Raw genomic sequence first — 23544 nt, 5'->3', positions numbered from 1 at the left:
TACCCTGGGAGGACTCAGTAGACGATGCTTATGAGTGAAAACATCTGCGCTATGCCGATCTAGCTGCCGAAGCACGGCATCATGGCTGGAACACAGAAGTCCGACCAGTGGAGGTGGGCTGCAGAGGTTTTGTGGCAACATCTACAACCAGACTGCTTAGAGACCTGGGAATTAAGGGCCAGAGCCAGCGTTCGGCAATCAAAGCTGTATCGGAGGCGGCAGAAGGCAGCAGTCAGTGGATCTGGATGAAGAGGAAAGACCCCAGCTGGGCCCCGAAGTGAGAGGGCCAGGAGGTATGCGTTCAACAATGCTTGACTCAGGGAGGAGGATGCCCCTGCCATGCATAGTCCCATGGGATGTTGGCTATCAACAACAAGGCAACTCCTATGACTAATTGGGAATGGGACGCAAGCGTAATCACCCTGTCGCTGGCCGCCTTTGGGGAGGGTGTATAGTGTGAAAGGCCGAAACACCCTAGGAACCAAAGGTACACTACTGACGATGCGCTCCCCAAATTTCACCAGGCTCACTGTTCATGAACTCTTGGAAGTGCTTGCACAAAGGATAGTAACATCTCATCCTGTGTTCTTGGAATCTGAAAACAAAATTACATGACTGAATGACTAAGGCAGATACTAAGGTATCATGTCCAAATGTAACTCATTTACAGCCATGTCAATGGAGGCTTGAATAGGATTGAATAGGTTTAGTTCCTTGCCAGTTGCAGCTATCATTTGAGCCTGCCTCAGCTATTGATCTCATCATTAGTTTGTTGACAAAGACATACTGCTTTGATGCATATCAAAAAATAAAGAAAAACAGCTCTTTATTCAAGCTTAAGTGTATGGTAATTCATTCTACCTGTGATTCCTGGTGTCCCTCCTGCCTCATCCCTGGATGATTAATATGGGAATGAGGATAGACTCTGGCATATGAGGGACATCAGCTGCTTGCTTTAATAAAGTTATTGAAATGGTAATTCTCAGCTACTGGATGATGACCTATGTACAGCCAAAGATGCCTGTCTTTATATACGAATAGTGAATGATTTATGTCCTAGCACAGCTCATGACTGTGAGGGATATATAGTGATGTCCATGACACCTTGAGTTTTGGTTGTGAAGGTGATTTCTGTATGTGTGCGCTGTGTTTAAGAGAGGGAGAAAGTGTGTGTGTACGATGGAGAGAAAGCAGATGTGCGGTTTTATGGATCTAATTGTATTATTATCTGGGACCTTCGGGTCCCTCCTCTCTCGATCCCACCCCAGTGAAGAAGCCCCAGCAGCTCCTCTGATATGCTAATGTGTTTTTCCTCAGGTTCTCTGTCAAAGAGCTCTCTGTGTTCTGCCTTCTGGAGTACTGAAATATATTTTATCATATATTACTGAATGGACTGTTATGGTTGTGTCTGTACCCTGAGCTTAACCAGAGATATGGATATAATGACGAGATACTGACAGCGCCTTCAGAAAGTATTCATACCCCTTTACTTATTCCACATATTGTGTTACAGCCTGAATTCAAAATGGATGAAATAAATAAAAAATCTCATCCATCTACACACAATACCCCATAATGTTTTTAGATTTATTTTTTTTGCAAATGTATTGAAAATGAAATACAGAAATATCTCATTTACATAAGTATTCACACCCCCGAGTCAATACATATTATATTCACCTTTTGGCAGCGAATACAGTTGTGAGTCTTTCTGGGTAGGTCTCTAGGAGCTTTGCACACCTGGATTGAATAACCTGCCCAGGGACTGCGGTAGAAAATTAGTCGGCTGGCTAAAACCATCACTTTTACTGTGCCTGTTCCTGTAAAAATAAAAATAAACTCAAACAATATTTGCCCATTATTCTTTTCAAAATTCTTCAAGCTCTGTCAGATTGCTTGTTGATCATTGCTAGAAAAACATTTTCAAGTCTTGCCATAGATTTTCAAGCAGATTTACAGTACCAGTCAAAAGTTTGGACACACCTACTCATTCAAGGGTTTTTCTTTATTTTTACTATTGTAGAATAATAGTGAAGACATCTAAACTTTGAAATAACACATGGAATCATTTAGTAAAAAGTGCTAAACAAATCCAAATATATTTTATATCTAGATTCTTCAAAGTAGCCACCCTTTGCCTTGATTGCAGCTTTGCACACTCTTGTGCCTAGAATTCTAAATAAATCATTGACAGTGTCACCAGAAAAGCACCATCACACCTCTTCCTCTATGCTTCACGGTGGGAACCACACATGTGGAGATCATCCATTCATTTACAATGCGTCTCACAAAGACACTGCGGTTAGAACCAAAAATCGAACATTTGGACTAATCAGACCAAAGGACAGATTTTCACCGGTCTAATGTCCATTGCTCGTGTTTCTTGGCCCAAGCAAGTCTCTTCTTCTTATTGGTGTCCTTTAGTAGTGGTTTCTTTGCAGCAATTCGACCAATTCGACCACCTTCAGTGCTCGGTTGACTCCACCAAGTCTCTCCTCAAACAATTTGATTTGCTGGTTTTACGCATAAACTTTCGAATAGCTCTTCGTTGATTGTTACGGGGTTTTATTGTTCTCCATCAGCACCGTACAGTACCCTACCTGCACTAAGCTCTCTCCTGGCCCCTTACACTAAGTCTGAATTTGTCCTGCTAGGTGACCTAAACTGGGACATGCTTAAACCAACTGACCAAGACTTAAAGCAAAGGGACTCCCCAAATCTTTCTCAGCTTATTACCAATACCACAAGGTATGACTCCAAACACCCAGAAAAGGCTACTCTCCTTGATGTTATCCTCCCAAATAATCCTGATTGGTACCAGTCTGGTGTTTTCTGTAATGACCTGTAATGCCTCTGTTTTACAGCCTGTGTTCGTACTGGCTGCTCCGTGAAATGTCCTATCCTGATTTGTCATAGACGCTTGCTAAAAAACTTTAATGAGCAAGCATTCCTTCAGGACCTGGCCTCTGTAAATTGGTATAGAATCAGATTGTCTAGCCCAGCTGATTTGTAGGGGTCCAGATTTGCAGCTCTTTCAGAACATCAGCTATTTGGATTTGGAAGAAGGAGAAGTGGGGGAGGCTTGGGCGAGTTGCTGTGGGGGGTGGAGGGCTGTTGCTCTGGGTAGGGGTAGCCAGGTGGAATCTGCTTAACGTTGACAGATTTTGGGCAGTAAAGGGTCTCCCCTTTTCCTTTCCCTCCCTCTCTCTGGCTTAACCTAAACTCAGATTGCCTCGGTTCCTACTTCCTCCTCCCCCAGACAGGCTCTCCTCTCCATTTCCACTGTGCTTCAGGGACTGATACCCCTCACTGTGTTATAACCCATCACTGAGTGTTGCTGTGTGAGCTGATATGAAAATGGGAAGTGTTATTTGTATGCCAGCCAGGTGGTTTTGTTTTTTGTTCATTGTCATTCAAATCATTAGCTTCATAGTTTTGCATTCAGGCATTGGGTCTGTCTGCCAAGAGGTTGGTTTAAGGTGCTGGGCAGCTAACCTGAACCGCCAACCAACCTGTGTTGACCAGCTAATGAATGTTTCTCTCTCTCTCTCGCTCTCTGCCCTGACCTCTCTCCAGGTGATAAGAACACAAAACATTTCCTTCCAACATTTCAATTCTGCAATTAGTCAAACCAATTAACAATTTGGCCAATGCCACGACTACCCCAAGCAAAAGGCTGGCTGAAGTGTTTTGTTTCCTTTCATTGTCTCATACTCTCATTGTTGCACTTGGCTTTGTATTATTTTTTACATCGAGGTCATGCCTTTCACATAATTAATGGTTTGGAGATTGATGGAGAAGATTAGAATTATCCAGTTGTGATATAAACGTCCTCACTGTCAACTGCATTGATTTTCAGCAAACTTAACATGTGTAAATATTTGTGTGAGCATAAGATTCAACAGAGACATAAACTGAACAAGTTCCACAGGCATGTGACTAACAGAAATGGAATAATGTCTCCCTGAACAAAGAGGGGGGTCTAAATCAAAAGTCAGTATCTAGTGTGGCAACCAGCTGCATTAAGTACTGCAGTGCATCTCCTCCTCATGTACTGCACAAGATTAGCCAGTTCTTGCTGTGAGATGTTACCCCACTCTTCCACCAAGGCACCTGCATGTTCCCGGACCTTTCTGGGGGGAATGGCCCTAGCCCTCAACCTCCGATCCAACAGGTCCCAGACGAGATCCGGGCTCTTCACTGGCAATGGCAGAACACTGACATTCCTGTCTTGCAGGAAATCACACACAGAATGAGCAGTATGGCTGGTGGCATTGTCATGCTGGAGGGTCATGTCAGAATGAGCCTGCAGGAATGGTACCACATGAGGGAGGAGGATGTCTTCCCTGTAACGCACAGCATTGAGATTGCCTGCAACGACAACAAGCTCAATCCGATGATGCTGTGACACACCGCCCAAGACCATGACGGACCCTCCACCTCCAAATCGATCCCGCTCCAGAGTACAGGCCTCGGTGTAACGCTCATTCCTTCAACGACAAACGTGAATCCGACCATCACCTCGGGTGAGACAAAACCGCGACTCATCAGTGAAGAGCACTTTTAGCCAGTCCTGTCTGGTCCAGCGACGGTGGGTTTGTGACCATAGGCGACGTTTTTGCCGGTGATGTCTGGTGAGGACCTGCCTTACAACATGCCTACAAGCCCTCAGTCCAGCCTCTCTCAGCCTATTGCCGACAGTCTGAGCACTGATGGAGCGATTGTGCGTTCCTGGTGTAACTCGGGCAGCTGTTGTTGCCATCCTGTACCTGTCCCGCAGGTTTGATGTTTGGATGTACCGATCCTGTGCAGGTCTGCAGGTGTTGTTACACTTGGTCTGCCACTGTGAGGACGCTGTCTTAGGCGTCTCACAGTTCGGATATTGCAATTTATTGCCCTGGCCACATCTGCAGTCCACATGCCTCCTTGCAGCATGCCTATGGCACGTTCACGCAGATGAGCAGGGACCCTGGGCATCTTTCTTTTGGTGTCTTTCAGAGTCAGTAGAAAGGCCTCTTTAGTGCCCTAAGTTTTAATAACTGTGACCTTAATTGCCTACCGTCTATAAGCTGTTTGTGTCTTTAACGACTGTTCCACATGTGCATGTTCATTAATTGTTTATGGTTCATTGAACAAGCATGGGAAACGGTGTTTAAACCCTTTACAATGAAGTTATTTAAATTTTTACGAATTATGTTTGAAAGACAGGGTCCTGAAAAAGGGATGTTTCTTTTTTTGCTGAGTTTAATAGTTAAATCACAGAGAGATTATCTACTGTTTGCTTTTTGTTTGCAGAGAGCACAGATCTGCCCTCCCCCCACTCTTTCTCTCTTTGTTCCTGGCTATTAGAAGACAATGCAAACCGACAGTCATTGCATTTGTGTATTAACAATCCCCTAAAGCCACATCTCTTGTTTGAACATATACGCCTCTATACCTATCAATAACCATAAGTGACCATTGCCATGGCAACCCCGCGGGATGCGGTGGAGAAAAGGAGGCTGTGTGTGTCTGTTTCCAAAGCACCTACTTCTAAGGGACTCTTGGGGCCCGGGTATTCAAATGGGGGCAATAGAATGTAAATAAACTGGAATGACTGGGCAGCAGCAGCACGGAGAGGGCCAGACAAAGGTTGAATCTCAAATGGCACCCTATTCCCCATATAGTGCACTGCTTTTGACCAGAGCCCATAAAGCTCTGGTCAAAAGTAGGGAATGAACTGCCATTTAGGCCGCAGCCACACTGTGTGGTAGTAGGCCACAGGAAATTAAAGCCAAAGACACTGAGACAAACTAGCATAGAAGGGAAGGTTTCAGCTCCCATATTCAACACAGTAATTACTTGTTTTTCTACTCCAAATAGGACCTGTAATGAAGAGGGACAGAGAAATAGAAATAAGCACACACAGGCACTCTAGAGGCCAAATCATTTAGTCTCACTACTGATTGTACTGAGAGATTGAGCTTCAAGCCAAGCTTGCTATTCATTTCCAACTGTGCAAACATTAATCTGATTTTACAGAAGAGTAAAGGTGGATATTAGGCTATGAGAGGCTTTAAAATGTGTCTGGTGAAGTTATAAGGTTTCTCTGCATTTTCAGGGTGATTCCTTTGATGCTTTGAACACAGCGGGACTTTTAGTCTTCAATACATTTAGAAATTCTGTGAAACGCAATAAATGTTATACTTACTCATGTACCACCACTTGTTCTGTTTTTGAAGTGCTCTGCACGAAATACTCAGATGTTGAAGGCTGGTTTTGGGGAGTGCCTCCCCAACAAGGTGGATATTGCTAGGTGTGTGAGTGTCATAGATGCATGGATCATAGATGTTTAACTGACTTGTTTTATATAAATGGTGGGATCTCAAGACTGCAGAGTCAAGAGTTCGGCTATCCCTCTTTAGACTGATATGCCAAATGGAGATAATTTTTTATCAAGCATATCTGCCAAATCGCTCTTTCCATTGGCCTGCATTAGTTTGATGTCTTTAACACCAGGATTTGTCACCTACCGTATGGCGCCAAGAACAGCTTTTTTTAATCTACATTTGAATCCATGTTTTTGTGAAAATGTGTGCCTGTAGCTACACAAGCTAGATGGGTCTCCTGATGCTGAGGTGTGAGTTAGACCTGTCAGTAACTGTAGATCAGGGGTAGGCAATTAAATTCAGCCAAGGACCGATTTTTGTCAGAGCGAATGGTTGGGTGGCCGGAACATAATTGTATTAAATTTGTACACTGCAAATTGAGGTTGTATTTGATATTAACAATCATTTCATACATTGAGACACGATCACATCTCTTTTTTTATTTGTGGGAATAATTGGGAACAGATTTTGTGAATAACAAATTTTTTGCTTAATTCCTGCTGATTTTACAGTATTTTTTTATATATATTATTTTTTACAAAAAGCTTTGGGGGGGGGGGCAAGAGAGAATCAAGTTGCCATCTGTAGCAGACCCCTGCTGTAGATGATAGGGGATGAAACAGCAGGCTTTATGACGACCTTCGCCTCCCTCCTATCACGACCTTGGGGCTCCAACTGCTGCTCTGCCCTTTAGAACACTGATCGGTGTCCTACAGGAAGAGCCGGTCCTCGCATGGGGAGGGCCTCAAAATGGGTCTGAAAGGTTCTGAAGTAAGCACAGGTTGACTGGAAAGGGTCTCAAAGTAATTTTTGCTGGACCTATCATTGGACGTGTGCTGCCATTGTTTTCAAAAACGCATCTTTTGACCAATAATGTTACTTGGGTAGATAATCATCTAAGAAAACCAAAGGTCCAAACATCATGTCTCTATCATAATCCATTCAAAATGTTTTGTGGTTTTTACCCTTGTAGGATGATCAAAATTAGAGCGACTAAATCGATGGAGGCTTAGAAAAGTGGTAAAAAAATCTTGAAAATAGCATTGCGTCAGCTGGATGCTGTGTGAGAATTAAGGCTACCTGACAGGCTTACCATTGAACTCATCATCTCTCTTCTCAAATCCGGAGGACATAAAACAATATAGGACGTGAGATAGATATCCATTTTGAGTAGTATTTTCATATTTTAGTATATGCTGTCCATATTAATGCAAAGTTCATGTTCTTTTTGAAGACTTCACAAAAACAAGCGTATCTCTGTGAAATGTCAATAGAGCACCGCAAGCTTTTTATTTTCAAAGCCTTTTACATTTAATTCAGCTCGTGTCATGCTAATTTAGCTTTAGTGACTCGCAGAAACAACTTGGAAAAGGACGACCACGACATTTAAAATCCTCAAACGTTTCAGCCAGAAGGCTGCATCGCTCCTTCGGTCACAAAATCCAACCTTTTGGAAATAGTGTTAATGATACTAGTAGAAAGAGGAGGAAGGGAAGCGCTACTAAGGTACACAATAGTACATTTTGGTAGATAGAAGGTGCTCTTTGGTAAAAGGGGTAAATTGGTCATCAAAAAGAAATGAGGACCAAGGCACTCTTCATATAATTGATTAAAATGCCTTTATTAGTATGGCATGTTCAATAGAAACAACGTTTTTTTTTAAAACGACACGTTTCGGCTGCATGGCCTTTGTCAGGGAGTACAAAAAAAGAGGAATACAAGGTCCTCTTTTAAACAGCTTATCAATTAGCCCAAAATTGAAGAGGGTTACACATCAATTATGTAACCACCATCCAGGTTCTCCTTCACCCAAACCCAGTTGTTCTGAAAAAGCTGCAAAACCTGGACCCGTACAAATCAGCTGGGCTTGACAATCTGGGCCCTCTATTTCTGAAACTATCCGCCGCCATTGTCGCAACCCCTATTACCAGCCTGTTCAACCTCTCTTTCGTGTCGTCTGAGATACCCAAGGATTGGAACGCTGCCGCAGTCATCCCCCTCTTCAAAGGGGGAGACACCCTGGACCCAAACTGTCACAGACCTATATCCATCCTGCCCTGCCTATCTAAGGTCTTCGAAAGCCAAGTCAACAAACAGGTCACTGACCATCTCGAATCCCCCGTCTTCATCGACCTTGCCAAGGCTTTCGACTCTGTCAATCACCATATTCTTATCGGCAGTAAGTAGCCTCGGTTTTTCTGATGACTGCCTTGCCTGGTTCACCAACTACTTTGCAGACAGAGTTCAGTGTGTCAAATCGGAGGGCATGCTGTCCGGTCCTCTGGCAGTCTCTATGGGGGTGCCACAGGGTTAAATTCTCGGGCTGACTCTTTTCTCTGTATATATCAATGATGTTGCTCTTGCTGCGGGCGATTCCCTGATCCACCTCTACGCAGACGACACCATTCTGTATACTTCCGGCCCGTCCTTGGACACTGTGCTATCTAACCTCCAAACGAGCTTCAATGCCATACAACACTCCTTCCGTGGCCTCCAACTGCCCTTAAACGCTAGTAAAACCAAATGCATGCTTTTCAACCGTTCACTGCCTGCACCCGCACGCCCGACTAGCATCACCGCCCTGGATGGTTCCGACCTAGAATATGTGGACATCTATAAGTACCTAGGTGTCTGGCTAGACTGTAAACTCTCCTTCCAGACTCATATCAAACATCTCCAATCTAAAATCAAATCTAGAGTCGGCTTTCTATTCCGCAACAAAGCCTCCTTCACTCACGCCGCCAAACTTACCCTAGTAAAACTGATTATCCTACCGATCCTCGACTTTGGCGATATAATCTACAAAATAGCTTCCAACTCTCTACTCAGCAAACTGGATGCAGTTTATCACAGTGCCATCCGTTTTGTTACTAAAGCACCTTATACCACCCACCAGTGCGACCTGTATGCTCTAGTCGGCTGGCCCTCGCTACATATTCGTCGCCAGACCCACTGGCTCCAGGTCATCTACAAGTCCATGCTAGGTAAAGCTCCACCTTATCTCAGTTTACTGGTCACGATGGCAACACCCACCCGTAGCACGCACTCCAGCAGGTGTATCTCACTGATCATGCCTAAAGCCAACACCTCATTTGGCCGCCTTTCGTTCCAGTTCTCTGCTGTCTGTGACTGGAATGAATTGCAAAAATCGCTGAAGTTGGAGACTTTTATCTACCTCACCAATTTCAAACATCTGCTAACCGATCGCTGCAGCTGTACATAGTCTATCGGTAAATAGCCCACCCAATTTTACCTACCTCATCCCCATACTGTTTTTATTTATTTATTTTTCTGCTCTTTTGCACACCAATATCTCTACCTGTACATGACCATCTGATCATTTATCACTCCAGTGTTAATCTGCAAAATTGTAATTATTCGCCTACCTCCTCATACCTTTTGCACACAATGTATATAGACTCTCTTTTTTTTCTACTGTGTTATTGACTTGTTAATTGTTTACTCCATGTGTAACTCTGTGTTGTCTGTTCACACTGCTATGCGTTTATCTTGGCCAGGTCGCAGTTGCAAATGAGAACTTGTTCTCAACTAGCCTACCTGGTTAAATAAATTGTTAAAAAATAAACACACACGGGAAGAACGCCTCCGATCTGGGGTCTTTATCACATAATTGGTGTCACGGAGTTTATTTTCCACAAGATATGGTCCAGAAAAACGTGCCGACAGAGATGAGACAGGGATTGGCAACAAAACTAAAACTTGATCCCCTGGTGCAAAAGAACGGCCAACAGCCTTTTTGTCATAATGCATAATGCAACTTCATGCGTTTTTGAGACAAGGAGAGAGACTTTTGGGCTAACGCACATGCAGTGTGCAGTCTCTCCCGCATCTTACTGACATAATCTAACACATTTTTAGGGGCGCTACTGGGTGTAGGAGATAAGATATGCTCCTTCAAAACTTTCAGCAGACCCCTTGGAGTGTGTCCATACACAAGGTCAGCAGGGCTGAACCCTAAGGACTCTTGTATTGTTTCCCTAATAACAAATATGACAAAGGGCACCCCCTCATCCCAATCTGTACTGCTATCCATGCAATAGTTGCGTAGCATTGCCTTCAGCGTCCGATGCCAGCGTTAGAGAGCCCCTTGACTCTCTGGATGATACGGACTGGAGAACTGATGGGAAATACACAATGCCTTTAACACATTTGAGAACAGTTTTGACATAAAGTTGGATCCCTGATCAGTTTGGATTACTTTAGGGAGTCCAAACGTAGAGAACAACTTCACTAGTGCCTTCACCACAGTCTTAGTTGTTATAGTACGGAGAGGAATAGCCTCTGCGTATCGAGTAGCACTGCACATTATTGTTAGTAGGAACTGGTTACCTGACCTGGTTTTCGGCAACGGACCTACACAATCGATTATCACTCTTTCAAACGGTTCCCCCACCACAGGAATCGGGCAGAGCGGCGCACAAGGAACTGTTTGATTCGCTTTCCCAGTGAGTTGACATACATGACATGTTTTACAAAATTGGACCACGTCAGGCTTCAAACCTGTCCAGAAAAATGTTGAAGGACTCGGTTATAAGTCTTCGCGATCCCCCAAGTGTCCGGACCACGCCTGGTCATGGGCGAGTGACAGCACCTGCTGTCGGAATGGTGTAGGAACGACCACTTGACACACTTCACTCCAGTCACTAATGGTGTCATGAGCTGCCCATTTACGCATCAAAACTCCTGCTTCCATAAAGTAGGCAGTCTCCTTAGTTTTAGCGTCCTCAATTGAAATTACCGAAGCAAAACACTTGCGAAGACTGGTGTCTCCTTTTTGACATTCAATCACCTTCTCGGGGGTGACAGACAAAAAAATGTAATGTAATTGGGGCGCGATTTTGCTTTCCCCTGCCTTAGTTTTTACGGGAGTAAAATTTCAGAAGGAATACTCGGTGCATTGTCTTCTACCTCAACATTCTCAAAATGGAACTAGACAAATCCACCACATCTTCTAGCTTGCGAGATTGTGCCCTCGTTAACACACAAGCAGGAAAATATGGGGAAATGCTTGAACCAATTTATCATCTGTAGTTCTGATTTCTGGGTTGTCTACTACCTCTAACACAGGAGTGACGTTACCACCAGCGATATCATTCCCTAGTAGCAATGTGACTCCTTTTACTGGCAGTGTAGACACTACACCAACACGGAAACGTCCTGATACCAAGTCTGACACTAAGTGGACCCAGTGTAATGGTACAGGTACTGTTTTTGTCTCTATTCCCTTTAATATGACATGCGAGCCACAATACGTTTCAGGAGACCAGGGTAAAGCATCAGTAACAATTACTGACTGCGCCGCCCCGGTGTCTGATAAGATTTGTATAGGCTTTTGATCAGATTGTTCTCCAGTTAAGGAAATAAAACAGGTAGAGATAAATGGAGCATAGACAGGATCCGGTTTCCCAAATGTTGAATCAATAACTCGGTCCAATGGATGAGCCAATACTTGACTAAACTCACACTTTCATTTTTGGGGATGGTGACAGGGACTGTTTTGGTTTATTTTTCAAAACCAGGCAGTCCGCAATCACGTGACCCTTTTGGTGACAATAAAAACATTCACGGATTTCATGAAAAGGTTTAGGGTTGTCAGAGGAAAAGCGACCTGAATGAGGCACTGATGACGTAATCATTCGGCCTTCAAAACAAGGCGCACCAAAGACAGTCTTGTGTGTCAAAGCGTACTCATCTGCCAACACTGCTACCTGTGCCAATGTTGCCACTTTCTGTTCATTTAAATAAGCTACAATTCTATCAGGGAGGTTGCTTTTAAAATCCTCCAACAGCATCAACTCCCGAATATCAGCAAAGGTTTTAGCTTTGCTGGCTGAACACCATCGATTAAACAGAGACTCTTTGTCCCTTGCAAACTCAACAAAGGTACGGTGAGAGGGTTTCTTGTGGTTCCTGAAGCGCTGCCTATAAGTGCCTGAATAAGCCCGCAACACAGTAGTTTTAACTACTACTAGGGAGAGAGCAGCTACTACTTCTGGGCTTTCCCAGACAATTTACATTGCAACAAGAGCGGCCAAACCTCGAGTGGCCAATGCAGCGCAGCGGCCACATGCTCAAACACAGAGAAAAGGAATCAACTTCCAACTCTTGGAATGGAGGGACTAAAGCAATATTTTTTACTTACATCGAAGTGGGCTTGATGATAAGCAGGTTGTGGAGTCGCACTGGAGTGTCTACCTCCAGTTGTCGGATCATCACCTCCTTGTCAATTTCCATTCTCCTCATTTCTAGAACAAATTTCATTTGTCTCTCTTTATCTTTTTGCTCCATTTCTAAACGGGCCAGCCTCACCTTCAGCCTAGCAGTCCTGTCTGAACGACCGGAAGATAAAGGATCGAGTCGTGGCAATGTAAAGGGGGTACGAGCAACCCCTTCCTCCGCCATGTCCTCCGACTTGGCATCGGAAGGTCTACCCATCTCTTCCTGAAGCCTCCCTCTCCTCATCTTTCAACTTAAAAAAAAATGTTTTAACCTGGATGAGCCTCCATTATGTTACGTACGCCTACAATGTATGAAATCTAATTTAATTTTTTCACATGCTTCATAAACAACAGGAAACTGTAGGCTAACAGTGAAATGCTTACTTACTGGCATCTCCCAACAATTCTCCCAACAAAATAATAACACAAAAAAGAAACCATGAGTAACGATAACATCGCTAAATACACGTGGTACCAGTACCGAGTCAATGTGAGGGGGTATGAGGTAATTGAGGTAGATATGTATAGTGCCTTCAGAAAGTATTCAAACCCCTTGACTTATTACACATTTTGTTGTGTTACAGCCTGAATTCAAAATGGATTCAATAGTTTTTTTTCCCCTCACTCATATACCCTCGATACTCCATAATGACAAAGTGAAAACATGATTTTAGATTTTTTTGCAAATGTATTGAAAGTTAAATACAGATATCTCATTTACGTATATAAGTATTCACACCCCTGAGTCAATCAATACATGTTAGAATCACGTTTGGCAGGGATTAGTCTCTACGGGCTTTGCACACCTGGATTGTACAATATTTGCACATTGTTCTTAAGAATTCTTCAAGCTTTGTCAAGTTGGTTGTTGATCATTGCTAGATGGCCATGTTCATGTCTTCCCATAGATATTCAAGCCAATCTAAGTCAAAACTGTAACTAGGCCACCCAGGAACATTCAACGTTATCTTGGTAAACAACTCCAGTGTATATTTGGCCTTGTGTTTTAAGTTATTGTCCTGCTGAAAAGGTACATTTGTCTCCCAGTGTCTGGTGGAAAGCAGACTGAACCAAATTTTCCTCTTGGATTTTGCCTGTGCTTAGCTCTATTCCGTTTCTTTTTATCATGTTAAACACTTATTGCACACATAGTGAATCATTCAGAACTACTGGTGCTCTCATGCATGGTTCAGTGTTGCTTGTCTCGAAGCGAGCATAAAAGGCATTGAGCACATTTGGTAGGCTCACGTCAATGGGCAGCCCGCTGCTGGGTTTCCCTTTGTAATCTGTGATAGTTTGCAAACCCTGCCACATCCAATGTAGTACTAGTCGATCTTAGTCCTGTATTGACGCTTTGCCTGTTTGATGGCTAGTCGGAGGTCATAGAGGGATTTATTATAAGGATTCAGATTAGTGTCCCACTCCTTGAAACAGTTGGTGCAGAAATCCTTTGGTTGTGCAAACCCACAAACTTATCAGCTGTCTGGGTGGCTGGTCTCAGATGATCCCGTGAAAAAGCCGGATGTGGAAGTCCTGGGCTGGTGTGGTTACACGTGGCCTGGTGCTGTGAAGCCAGTTGGACGTACTGACAAATTCTGTAAAATGATGTTGAATCGGCGTATGGTAGAGAAATTAACATTCAATTATGTGGACATTCCTGCAGTCTACATGCCAATTGCACGATCCCTCAAAACCTGAGATATCTGTGCCATTCTGTTGTTTGACAAAACTGCACATTTTAGAGTGCCATTTTATTGTCCCCAGCACAAGGTGCACCTGTGTAATGATCATTCTGTTTAATCAGCTTCTTGATATGGCACACCGGTCAGGTGGATGGATTATTTTGGCAAAGGAGAATTGCTAACTAATAGGGATGTAAACAAATTGGTGTACAACAGAAATAAGCTTTTTGTGCATATGGACAATTTATGGAATCTTTTATTTCAGCTCTTGAAACATGGGACCAACACTTGACATGTTCCATTTATATTTTTGTTCAGTGCATATTCAGTCAATAAAAATCAAGTTCCATTTAAGATTAATTTATTGAAACCGTAATATCAACAGGTTATATTACATTGTGGAACACAATCTCTAAAAAGGCAATAAGCTCAGCAGTGGCGCTTGTCTATGGCTGTGCAATGGCAATAGCCTTGTTTTATTAATTTAGCAGACAAGGTGCTCTTGTTTCCTGAGCCCTTATCACAGTCAAGACACATCTATTTTATGCAGATTTTTTTTCTCCAAATAAAACATTTTAGCTGTGTGAAGTGATGCACATCTCGTGCCCAGAACAGATATTTTCAAAGTGTGATCATTTGAAACGGGGCTCAATTTGGCCAAAATCAAACCAAAATCAACATACAGACATTGGATTTAGTTTATTCTGCCTGTTCTTTGTAATTTTCTAAATGGATGAACAATTCCACATTGAACACTGCATGGGGATGAATTACAGCCACAACATCTGTTTTGTGAGTAGGCATATGCTTGATGATTTTGATGAAAATACGCTCTTTGTCTTTATCAAACTAATGTTTTTACATATTTTCAGTGTGGAACCTATCTATGTTTAGGGGGGTTATAAACTAATAAATTCTAAATCGCAATGTAGCTTAAAGCAGGTTTCCCAAACTCAGTCATGGGGCCCATTTTGGTTTATGCCCTGGCACTACACAGCTGATTTCAAATAATCAAAGCTTGATGAGATGGATATTTGAATAATCTATCTGTGTGTAGTGCTAGGGCAAAAACCAAAATGTGCACCCAGTGGGGGACAGTTTTGGGAAACCATGGCTTAAGGGGATACTTTGAGATATTGGCAATGAGCGCCCAGAGTCCGACAAACTTGTGGATACCATTTTTATTTCTCTGCGAGCAGTTTAAAGGAAGTTAGCAATTGCGCTAGTGCTAGTGCTAACTAATGTTAGTGCAATGACTGGAAGTCTATGGGTATCTGCTAGCACGCTAACAGATACACATAGGCTTCCAGTCATTGTGCTAACGCTAAACAACCTTTAACTTCCTTTTTACTGGACACAATTTTTTTTTTAAATGGTATCCACAAGTCCATCTGACTCTGGGGAAGTAGATAAACTATTGGATATAAGAGCAACGTCAACTCACCAACATTATGACCAGAAATACGACTTTCCCGAAGCGGATCCTCTGTTTGGCCCACCACCCAGGACAATGGATCGGATCCCAGCCGGTAACCCAAAACAACGGTGCCACAGAAGGGGGCAGACGGAGCGGTCTTCTGGTCAGGATCCGTAGACGTGCACATCGCACACCGGTCCCGAGCATACTACTCACCAATATCCAGTCTCTTGACAACAAGGTAGACGAAATCCGAGAAAGGGTTGCCTTCCAGAGAGACATCAGAGATTGTAACGTTCTTTGTTTCACGGAAACATGGCTCACTCGAGACGCGCTATCGGAGTCGGTACAGCCAACTGGTTTCTACACGCATCGCGCCGACAAAAACAAGCATCTCTCTGGTAAGAAGAAGGGTGGGGGTGTATGCCTTATGATTAACGAGACATGGTGTGATAATAACAACATACAGGAACTCAAGTCCTTTTGTTCACCTAACTTAGAATTCCTCACAATCAAATGCCGACTGCATTATATACCAAGAGAATTCTCTTCGATCATAATCACAGTCGTGTATATTTTCCCCCCAAGCAGACGCATCGACAGCCCTGAACAAACTTAATTTGACTCTATGTAAACTGGAAAACACCTATCCTCAGGCTGCATTTATTGTACCTGGGAATTTTAACTAGGCTAATCTGAAAACAAGACTCCCTAAATTGTATCAGCATATCGATTGCGTGACCCGGGCTGGCAAAACCCTGGATCATTGTTATTCTAACTTCTGCAATGCATATAAGGCCCTCCCCCGCCCTCCTTTCGGGAAAAGCTGACCACGACTCAATTTTGTTGCTCCCAGCCTATAGACAGAAACTAAAACAGGAAGCACCCGTGCTCAGGTCTGTTCAACGCTGGTCCGACCAATCGGATTCCACGCTTCAAGATTGCTTCGATCACGTGGACTGGGATGTGTTCCGCATAGTGCCGAACAACAACATTAATGAATACGCTGATTCGGTGAGCAAGTTTATTTGCAAGTACGTCTGTGATGTTGTACCCACAGTGTCTATTAAAACATTCCCCAACCAGAAACCATGGGTTGATGGCAGCATTCGTGCAAAACTGAAAGCGCGAACCACTGCTTTTAATTAGGGCAAGGTGACCGGAAACATGACCGAATACAAACAGTGTAGCTATTCACTCCGCAAGGCAAACAAACAAGCTAAGCGTCAGTATAGAGACAAAGTAGAGTCGCAATTCATTGGCTCAGACATGAGAGGTATATGTTCAGAGTCTACAGTCAATCACGGACTATAAAATAAAAACCAGCCTCGTCACGGACCACAATGTCTTGCTCTCAGACAAACTAAACAACTTCTTTGCTCGCTTTGAGGACAATACAGTGCCACTGACACGGCCCGCTACAGAAACCTGCGGGCTCTCCTTCACTGCAGCCAACGTGGAAGGCATCCCCAGCTGAAATGGTCCACCCACACAGACAACGTGGTGAAGAAGAAGGCGTAGCAGCGCCTCTTCAACCTCATGAGGCCGAAGAAATTTGCTTGTCACCAAAAATACTCACAAACTTTTACAGATGCACAAAGGAGAGCATCCTGTTGGGCTGTATCACCGCCTGGTACGGCAACTGCTCCATCCACAACCATAAGGCTCTCCAGAGGGTAGTGAGGTCTGCACAACATATCACCGGGGGCAAACTACCTCCCCTCCAGGACACCGACACCACCCGATGTCACAGGAAGGCCAAAAAGATCAAGGACAACAACCACCCGAGCCACTGCCTGTTCACCCCGCTATCATCCAGAAGGCGAGGTCAGTACAGGTGCATCAAAGCGGGGACCGAGAGACTGAAAAACAGCTTCTATCTCAAGGGCATCAGACTGTTAAACAGCCATCACTAACATTGAGTGGCTGCTGCCAACATACTCAACTCTAGCCACTTTAAAAATAGAAAAATTGATGTAATAAATCGAGCCTAGCCACTTTAAACAATGCCACTTTATATACAGTGCCTTGCGAAAGTATTCGGCCCCCTTGAACTTTGCGACCTTTTGCCACATTTCAGGCTTCAAACATAAAGACATAAAACTGTATTTTTTGTGAAGAATCAACAACAAGTGGGACACAATCATGAAGTGGAACGACATTTATTGGATATTTCAAACTTTTTTAACAAAGCAAAAACTGAAATATTGGGCGTGCAAAATTATTCAGCCCCCTTAAGTTAATACTTTGAAGCGCCACCTTTTGCTGCGATTACAGCTCTAAGTCGCTTGGGGTATGTCTCTATCAGTTTTGCACATCGAGAGACTGAATTTTTTTCCCATTCCTCCTTGCAAAACAGCTCAAGCTCAGTGAGGTGGGATGGAGAGCATTTGTGAACAGCAGTTTTCAGTTCTTTCCACAGATTCTCAATTGGATTCAGGTCTGGACTTTGACTTGGCCATTCTAACACCTGGATATGTTTATTTTTGAACCATTCCATTGTAGATTTTGCTTTATGTTTTGGATCATTGTCTTGTTGGAAGACAAATCTCCGTCCCAGTCTCAGGTCTTTTGCAGACAATCAGGTTTTCTTCCAGAATGGTCCTGTATTTGGCTCCATCCATCTTCCCATCAATTTTAACCATCTTCCCTGTCCCTGCTGAAGAAAAGCAGGCCCAAACCATGATGCTGCCACCACCATGTTTGACAGTGGGGATGGTGTGTTCAGGGTGATGAGCTGTGTTGCTTTTACGCCAAACATAACGTTTTGCATTGTTGTCAAAAAGTTCAATTTTGGATTCATCTGACCAGAGCACCTTCTTCCACATGTTTGGTGTGTCTCCCAGGTGGCTTGTGGCAAACTTTAAACAACACTTTTTATGGATATCTTTAAGAAATGGCTTTCTTCTTGCCACTCTTCCATAAAGGCCAGATTTGTGCAATATACGACTGATTGTTGTCCTATGGACAGAGTCTCCCACCTCAGCTGTAGATCTCTGCAGTTCATCCAGAGTGATCACGGGCCTCTTCGCTGCATCTCTGATCAGTCTTCTCCTTGTATGAGCTGAAAGTTTAGAGGGACGGCCAGGTCTTGGTAGATTTGCAGTGGTACTCTGATACTCCTTCCATTTCAATATTATCGCTTGCACAGTGCTCCTTGGGATGTTTAAAGCTTGGGAAATCTTTTTGTATCCAAATCCAGCTTTAAACTTCTTCACAACAGTATCTCGGACCTGCCTGGTGTGTTCCTTGTTCTTCATGATGCTCTCTGCGCTTTTAACGGACCTCTGAGACTATCACAGTGCAGGTGCATTTATACGGAGACTTGATTACACACAGGTGGATTGTATTTATCATCATTAGTCATTTAGGTCAACATTGGATCATTCAGAGATCCTCACTGAACTTCTGGAGAGAGTTTGCTGTACTGAAAGTAAAGGGGCTGAATAATTTTGCACGCCCAATTTTTCAGTTTTTGATTTGTTAAAAAAGTTTGAAATATCCAATAAATGTCGTTCCACTTCATGATTGTGTCCCACTTGTTGTTGATTCTTCACAAAAAAATACAGTTTTATATCTTTATGTTTGAAGCCTGAAATGTGGCAAAAGGTCGCAAAGTTCAAGGGGGCCGAATACTTTCGCAAGGCACTGTAATGTTTACATACCCTACATTACTCATCTCATATGTATATACTGTACCCTATACCATCTACTGCATCTTGCCTCTGCCGTTCGGCCATCACTCATTCATATATTTTTATGTACATATTCTTATTCATTCCTTTACACTTGTGTGTATAAGGAAGTTGTTGTGAAATTGTTAGGTTAGATTACTTGTTAGATATTACTGCATGGTCGGAACTAGAAGCACAGGCATTTCGCTACACTCGCATTAACATCTGCTAACCATGTGTATGTGACAAATAACATTTGATTTGAATATCTCTGGTTAAAGATAAAGCATTGACATCTGTTTCGAGTACTCATGTCCATCCCTAGGTACCTCCTGAGTGTTTGCCTGTATGCAGGAATCAGGAGGATAGAGTTATGGTCAGATTTGCCAAAGGGAGAGCCTTGTATGTGTTTCTGTGTGTGGAGTAAAGGTGATCTAGTTCTCTCTAGTTGCACAGGTGACATTCTGTTAAAAATTAGGTCAAGTTTCCCTGTAATAAAATCACTGTCCACAAGAAGAGCTGTTTCTGGATGAGCATTTTCTTGTTTGCTTATGTCCCTATACAGCTTGTTGTGTGTTGTTTTAGTGCCAGCATCGGTTTGTGGTGGTAAATAGACAGCTAGTATGGTATACAGCTTACCATGAGGTATTCTAACTCAGGTGAGCCAAACTTGAGACTTCCTTAACATTAGAGATCATGCGCCAGCTGTTGTTAACAAAGACACACCCCTCCACCTCTTATCTTACCCGAGGCTGCCTTCTGATCTTGACGATGCATGGAAATGCCAGAAAAATGAATATTATCCATGTCCTTGTTCAGCTACGACTCCGAGAAACATAGGATATTATAGTTCTTCAAGTCCCGTTGATAGGATAGTCTCGCCAGTTTGTTCTTTAGTGATTGTACGTTCGCCCACAAAACAGAGGGAAATGGCGGTCTAGATGCTCGCCGACATAGTCTTATCATGACACCACTTCACTTGTACCACATGCAGATGCAGCCAAGCAGACATCAAACCAACTCAGGTGCTTAAGGGGGTCTTAGGAGGATATCTAAAGGTGGGGAGCCTTACCACACACTCCAGGTCCCCTGTGCCCTCTGGTGGCCCCCAGGACAGGCGATAGACAGAGCGGGCTCCTCTCCACCCAGTCCCTCCATCCATTAGCCACTCCAGAGCCCACGGTTATTACTGTCTGACCTCACACTGTAACTGGGAGGGGGGGATTTCAAACTGTGATTGCTGTAAGGTCAGGTTGGTCAGGTCAGTCAATCCTATTCCTCTGTTATAGAACACTGCGCATGAGTAGCTTTCCTGTGTATTATAACCCACATTCATTAGGTAGCAAATGGCAGAATACAGGGAGGGACAAGATGAACTTGACCAATAAGAAACACTTTTTTGTTTTCTGTTGTAAAACGTTTTTCTACAGTGTACACTAAATGTAGTACATTTCTAAATCTTGATGATGTTGCTGTGCCATCTTTCAGTGAAAGGGAGTGTGTTTTTTCTAGGTCTCTGTGTGCTGTTGGAATAAACAATGGGCTTATTTGATGACTAAAGGGCTGAGGCATGCTAAACACTGATATCTGATGGGGCACAATGTTGTGAGGTACGTCACGCCCCGTGGTGCAGAACCAGGGTGTTTGATGCACACGCACACACACACACACACAGACGGATAGACACACACACACACACACACACAGACACACACTGGGGCCAATGTGTTCCCGATTAACTTGTGGAATCAGCTTTGTTAAACTGCCCTGCAGGATTTGGTTAAGTGATTGTCATTGAATCTGCATAATTAGGAAATCATGGCGTCGGAATACAAATGCTCCAACTAACTCTCAACTCCACAGACGCTCCCTCTCCCCTGGCCTGGCAGTAAACCAAGCATGAATAATCATTAGGTACACCGGCACTACAGGCGGAAATAACACTGTCGCTGCATGCTACATATTTCATCCACAGTCTGGCGGAAAGTGTTGTGGTACTAGGCTACAGACACATTGAAAAGCTCTCTCTCTCTCTCTCTCTCTCTCTCTCTCTCTCTCTCTCTCTCTCTCTCTCTCTCTCTCTCTCTCTCTCTCTCTCTCTCTCTCTCTCTCTCTCTCTCTCTCTCTCTCTCTCTCTCTCTCTCTCTCTCTCTCTCTCTCTCTCTCTCTCTCTCTCTCTCTCTCTCTCTCTCTCTCTCTCTCTCTCTCTCTCTCTCTCTCTCTCTCTCTCTCTCTCTCTCTCTCTCTCAAGCCCATCTTACACAACAGGTCTGGCAGCTAGCGGCGTTTAGGCTTTATCAGTGGAGCAGAGAGCCGTGTTAGCTCTTAGCGCTCATTAGGGACATGTCATTCCCCTGGGGAACTGTGTGACGGCCAATGAGAAGTGACAGGAAGGCCAGACAATGGAGCCCCGTTTTTACAGGCTCTGGAATTGTCCCCAGACACACACACTCTTCACACAGGGCAGTGACTGGCCCTCTAACCACCGAACCACACACACATGGGCACACATGTACAAGCATGCACACACACATTGAGCACAACAGCAGTGTTTTAGGGAGGGTGTTTGTTCAGCGTAGTTATTGTGTAACAGTGTTAATGTCGACTCAGCCACTCTCAACATCCATACATTCATCTAGGATGTAGTTCATCTTTGTGGTTTGTTTGGTGCAGTAACAAACACCAAACTCTTACATTCTCAGCCATGCTCTCCAAATAAACTCATAACCATAGCATAGTCTTGAATAACATGAGTTGCTGCACTCTGCTGGCATCAGTATGAATTGCATTTTGCTTCTTTTCTAGATTTTTTTGGTGTCAAATGTGCTTTCAGTATTGACTCGATAGTATAGGAATGCAAGATTGTGTTATTTTCTCTGTTGTAGGATTCACCAGATTACACCAATGTCCAGGAGCTGAAATATCTTGACATGGTCATATCAGAAGCTCTGCGCCTCTACCCGCCTGGTTTCAGGTAAGAGCCTGACATTAGAATGATTCACAAGACAACTCTCTTATGTACTGTATATGACCATGTTTGGGCTTCCAAGTGGCGCAGCGGTCTGAGGCACTGCATCTCAGTACTAGAGGTGTCACTACAGACCCTGGTTTGATTCTGTATCACAACCGGCCGTGATTGGGCGTCCCATAGGGCGGCGCACAATCAGCCCAGCGTCATCCGGGTTAGGGTTTGGTCTGGGTAGGCCATCATTGTAAATAAGAATTTGTTCTTAACTGACTTGCCTAGTTAAATAAAATAAATGTCCCCCATGTTTCCATAGTTCATCATTTCATTATGTGCATTGTGGAAACTGAGCAACCATTTTGTTTCAGGTTTGCCCGTGAAGTTGACGAGGACTGCATGGTGAATGGACAGTTCCTACCCAAGGGAGCCACCCTGGAGATCCCTGCAGGCTATCTGCACTATGATCCAGAGTACTGGCCCGAGCCAGAGAAGTTCATCCCTGAGAGGTAGGCGGCAGTCAGTCTACTGTAGCTCAGTAATTAGGTTCCATTTCTATCAATCTAACATAGAGAAGTCCCAGCACAGCTACATTGTTACACAGCACAGCTACAGGACACTGTCACTGCCTCACATTATGTTAATGTTCTGTACAACATGGAGTGACAATATTGACACGTGATAATACAATACAGAAGTATAGTATCAGATTGTATTCCAATACTGACCACTGAGGCCTCTACTCTGCCATTCAGATTCACAGTGGAGGCCAAGGCCAGCAGACACCCGTTTGTGTACCTGCCGTTTGGGGCGGGGCCCCGCAGCTGTGTCGGCATGAGGCTGGCCCAGCTGGAGATCAAGATGGCCCTGGTGCATGTCTTCAGGAAGTTCAACATTGTGGCCTGCATAGAAACCAAGGTGGGTTAAACCTCCTTATTCCATATTCTCTAAAGAGTCTTAGAGTAGGAATGCTGATCTAGGATCAGGTCACCCCTGTCCATATAAGCATATTGATCTATGATCTAAAAGGCAAAACTGATTCATACCATTCATACCATTCATACTGATACAGGCCCATATTTCTTATTTTGGCACTTATCCCAACCTCCATTTGTAAAGGTCATAATTAGATTGAAAATACAGAGTAACATGTATACAACCCAGTCTATGCTGTATCCTAGGTCTTTAGCATGTTGCTCTTC

General features: G+C 43.7%; 1 protein-coding gene across 2 annotated transcripts in view; it reads left to right on the top strand.

Moving 5' to 3' along the window:
• The window catches only part of tbxas1 (thromboxane A synthase 1 (platelet)), a 130860-nt gene that overhangs the window by 105270 nt on the left and 2046 nt on the right, over window positions 1–23544 (top strand). For both annotated transcript variants that reach the window (XM_020456486.2, XM_020456488.2), the window contains exons 11-13: window positions 22266–22354; window positions 22714–22851; window positions 23098–23260. In XM_020456486.2, coding sequence (XP_020312075.1) covers window positions 22266–22354; window positions 22714–22851; window positions 23098–23260 — 390 coding nt within the window. The remainder of the gene's footprint in view (window positions 1–22265; window positions 22355–22713; window positions 22852–23097; window positions 23261–23544) is intronic.

Source organism: Oncorhynchus kisutch, linkage group LG22, assembly GCF_002021735.2.
Source record: "Oncorhynchus kisutch isolate 150728-3 linkage group LG22, Okis_V2, whole genome shotgun sequence".
NCBI classification, from domain to species: Eukaryota; Metazoa; Chordata; class Actinopteri; order Salmoniformes; family Salmonidae; genus Oncorhynchus; species Oncorhynchus kisutch.
The sequence above is the reverse complement of the archived record's forward strand: the minus strand, read 5'-3'. Positions and strand labels throughout refer to the sequence as shown.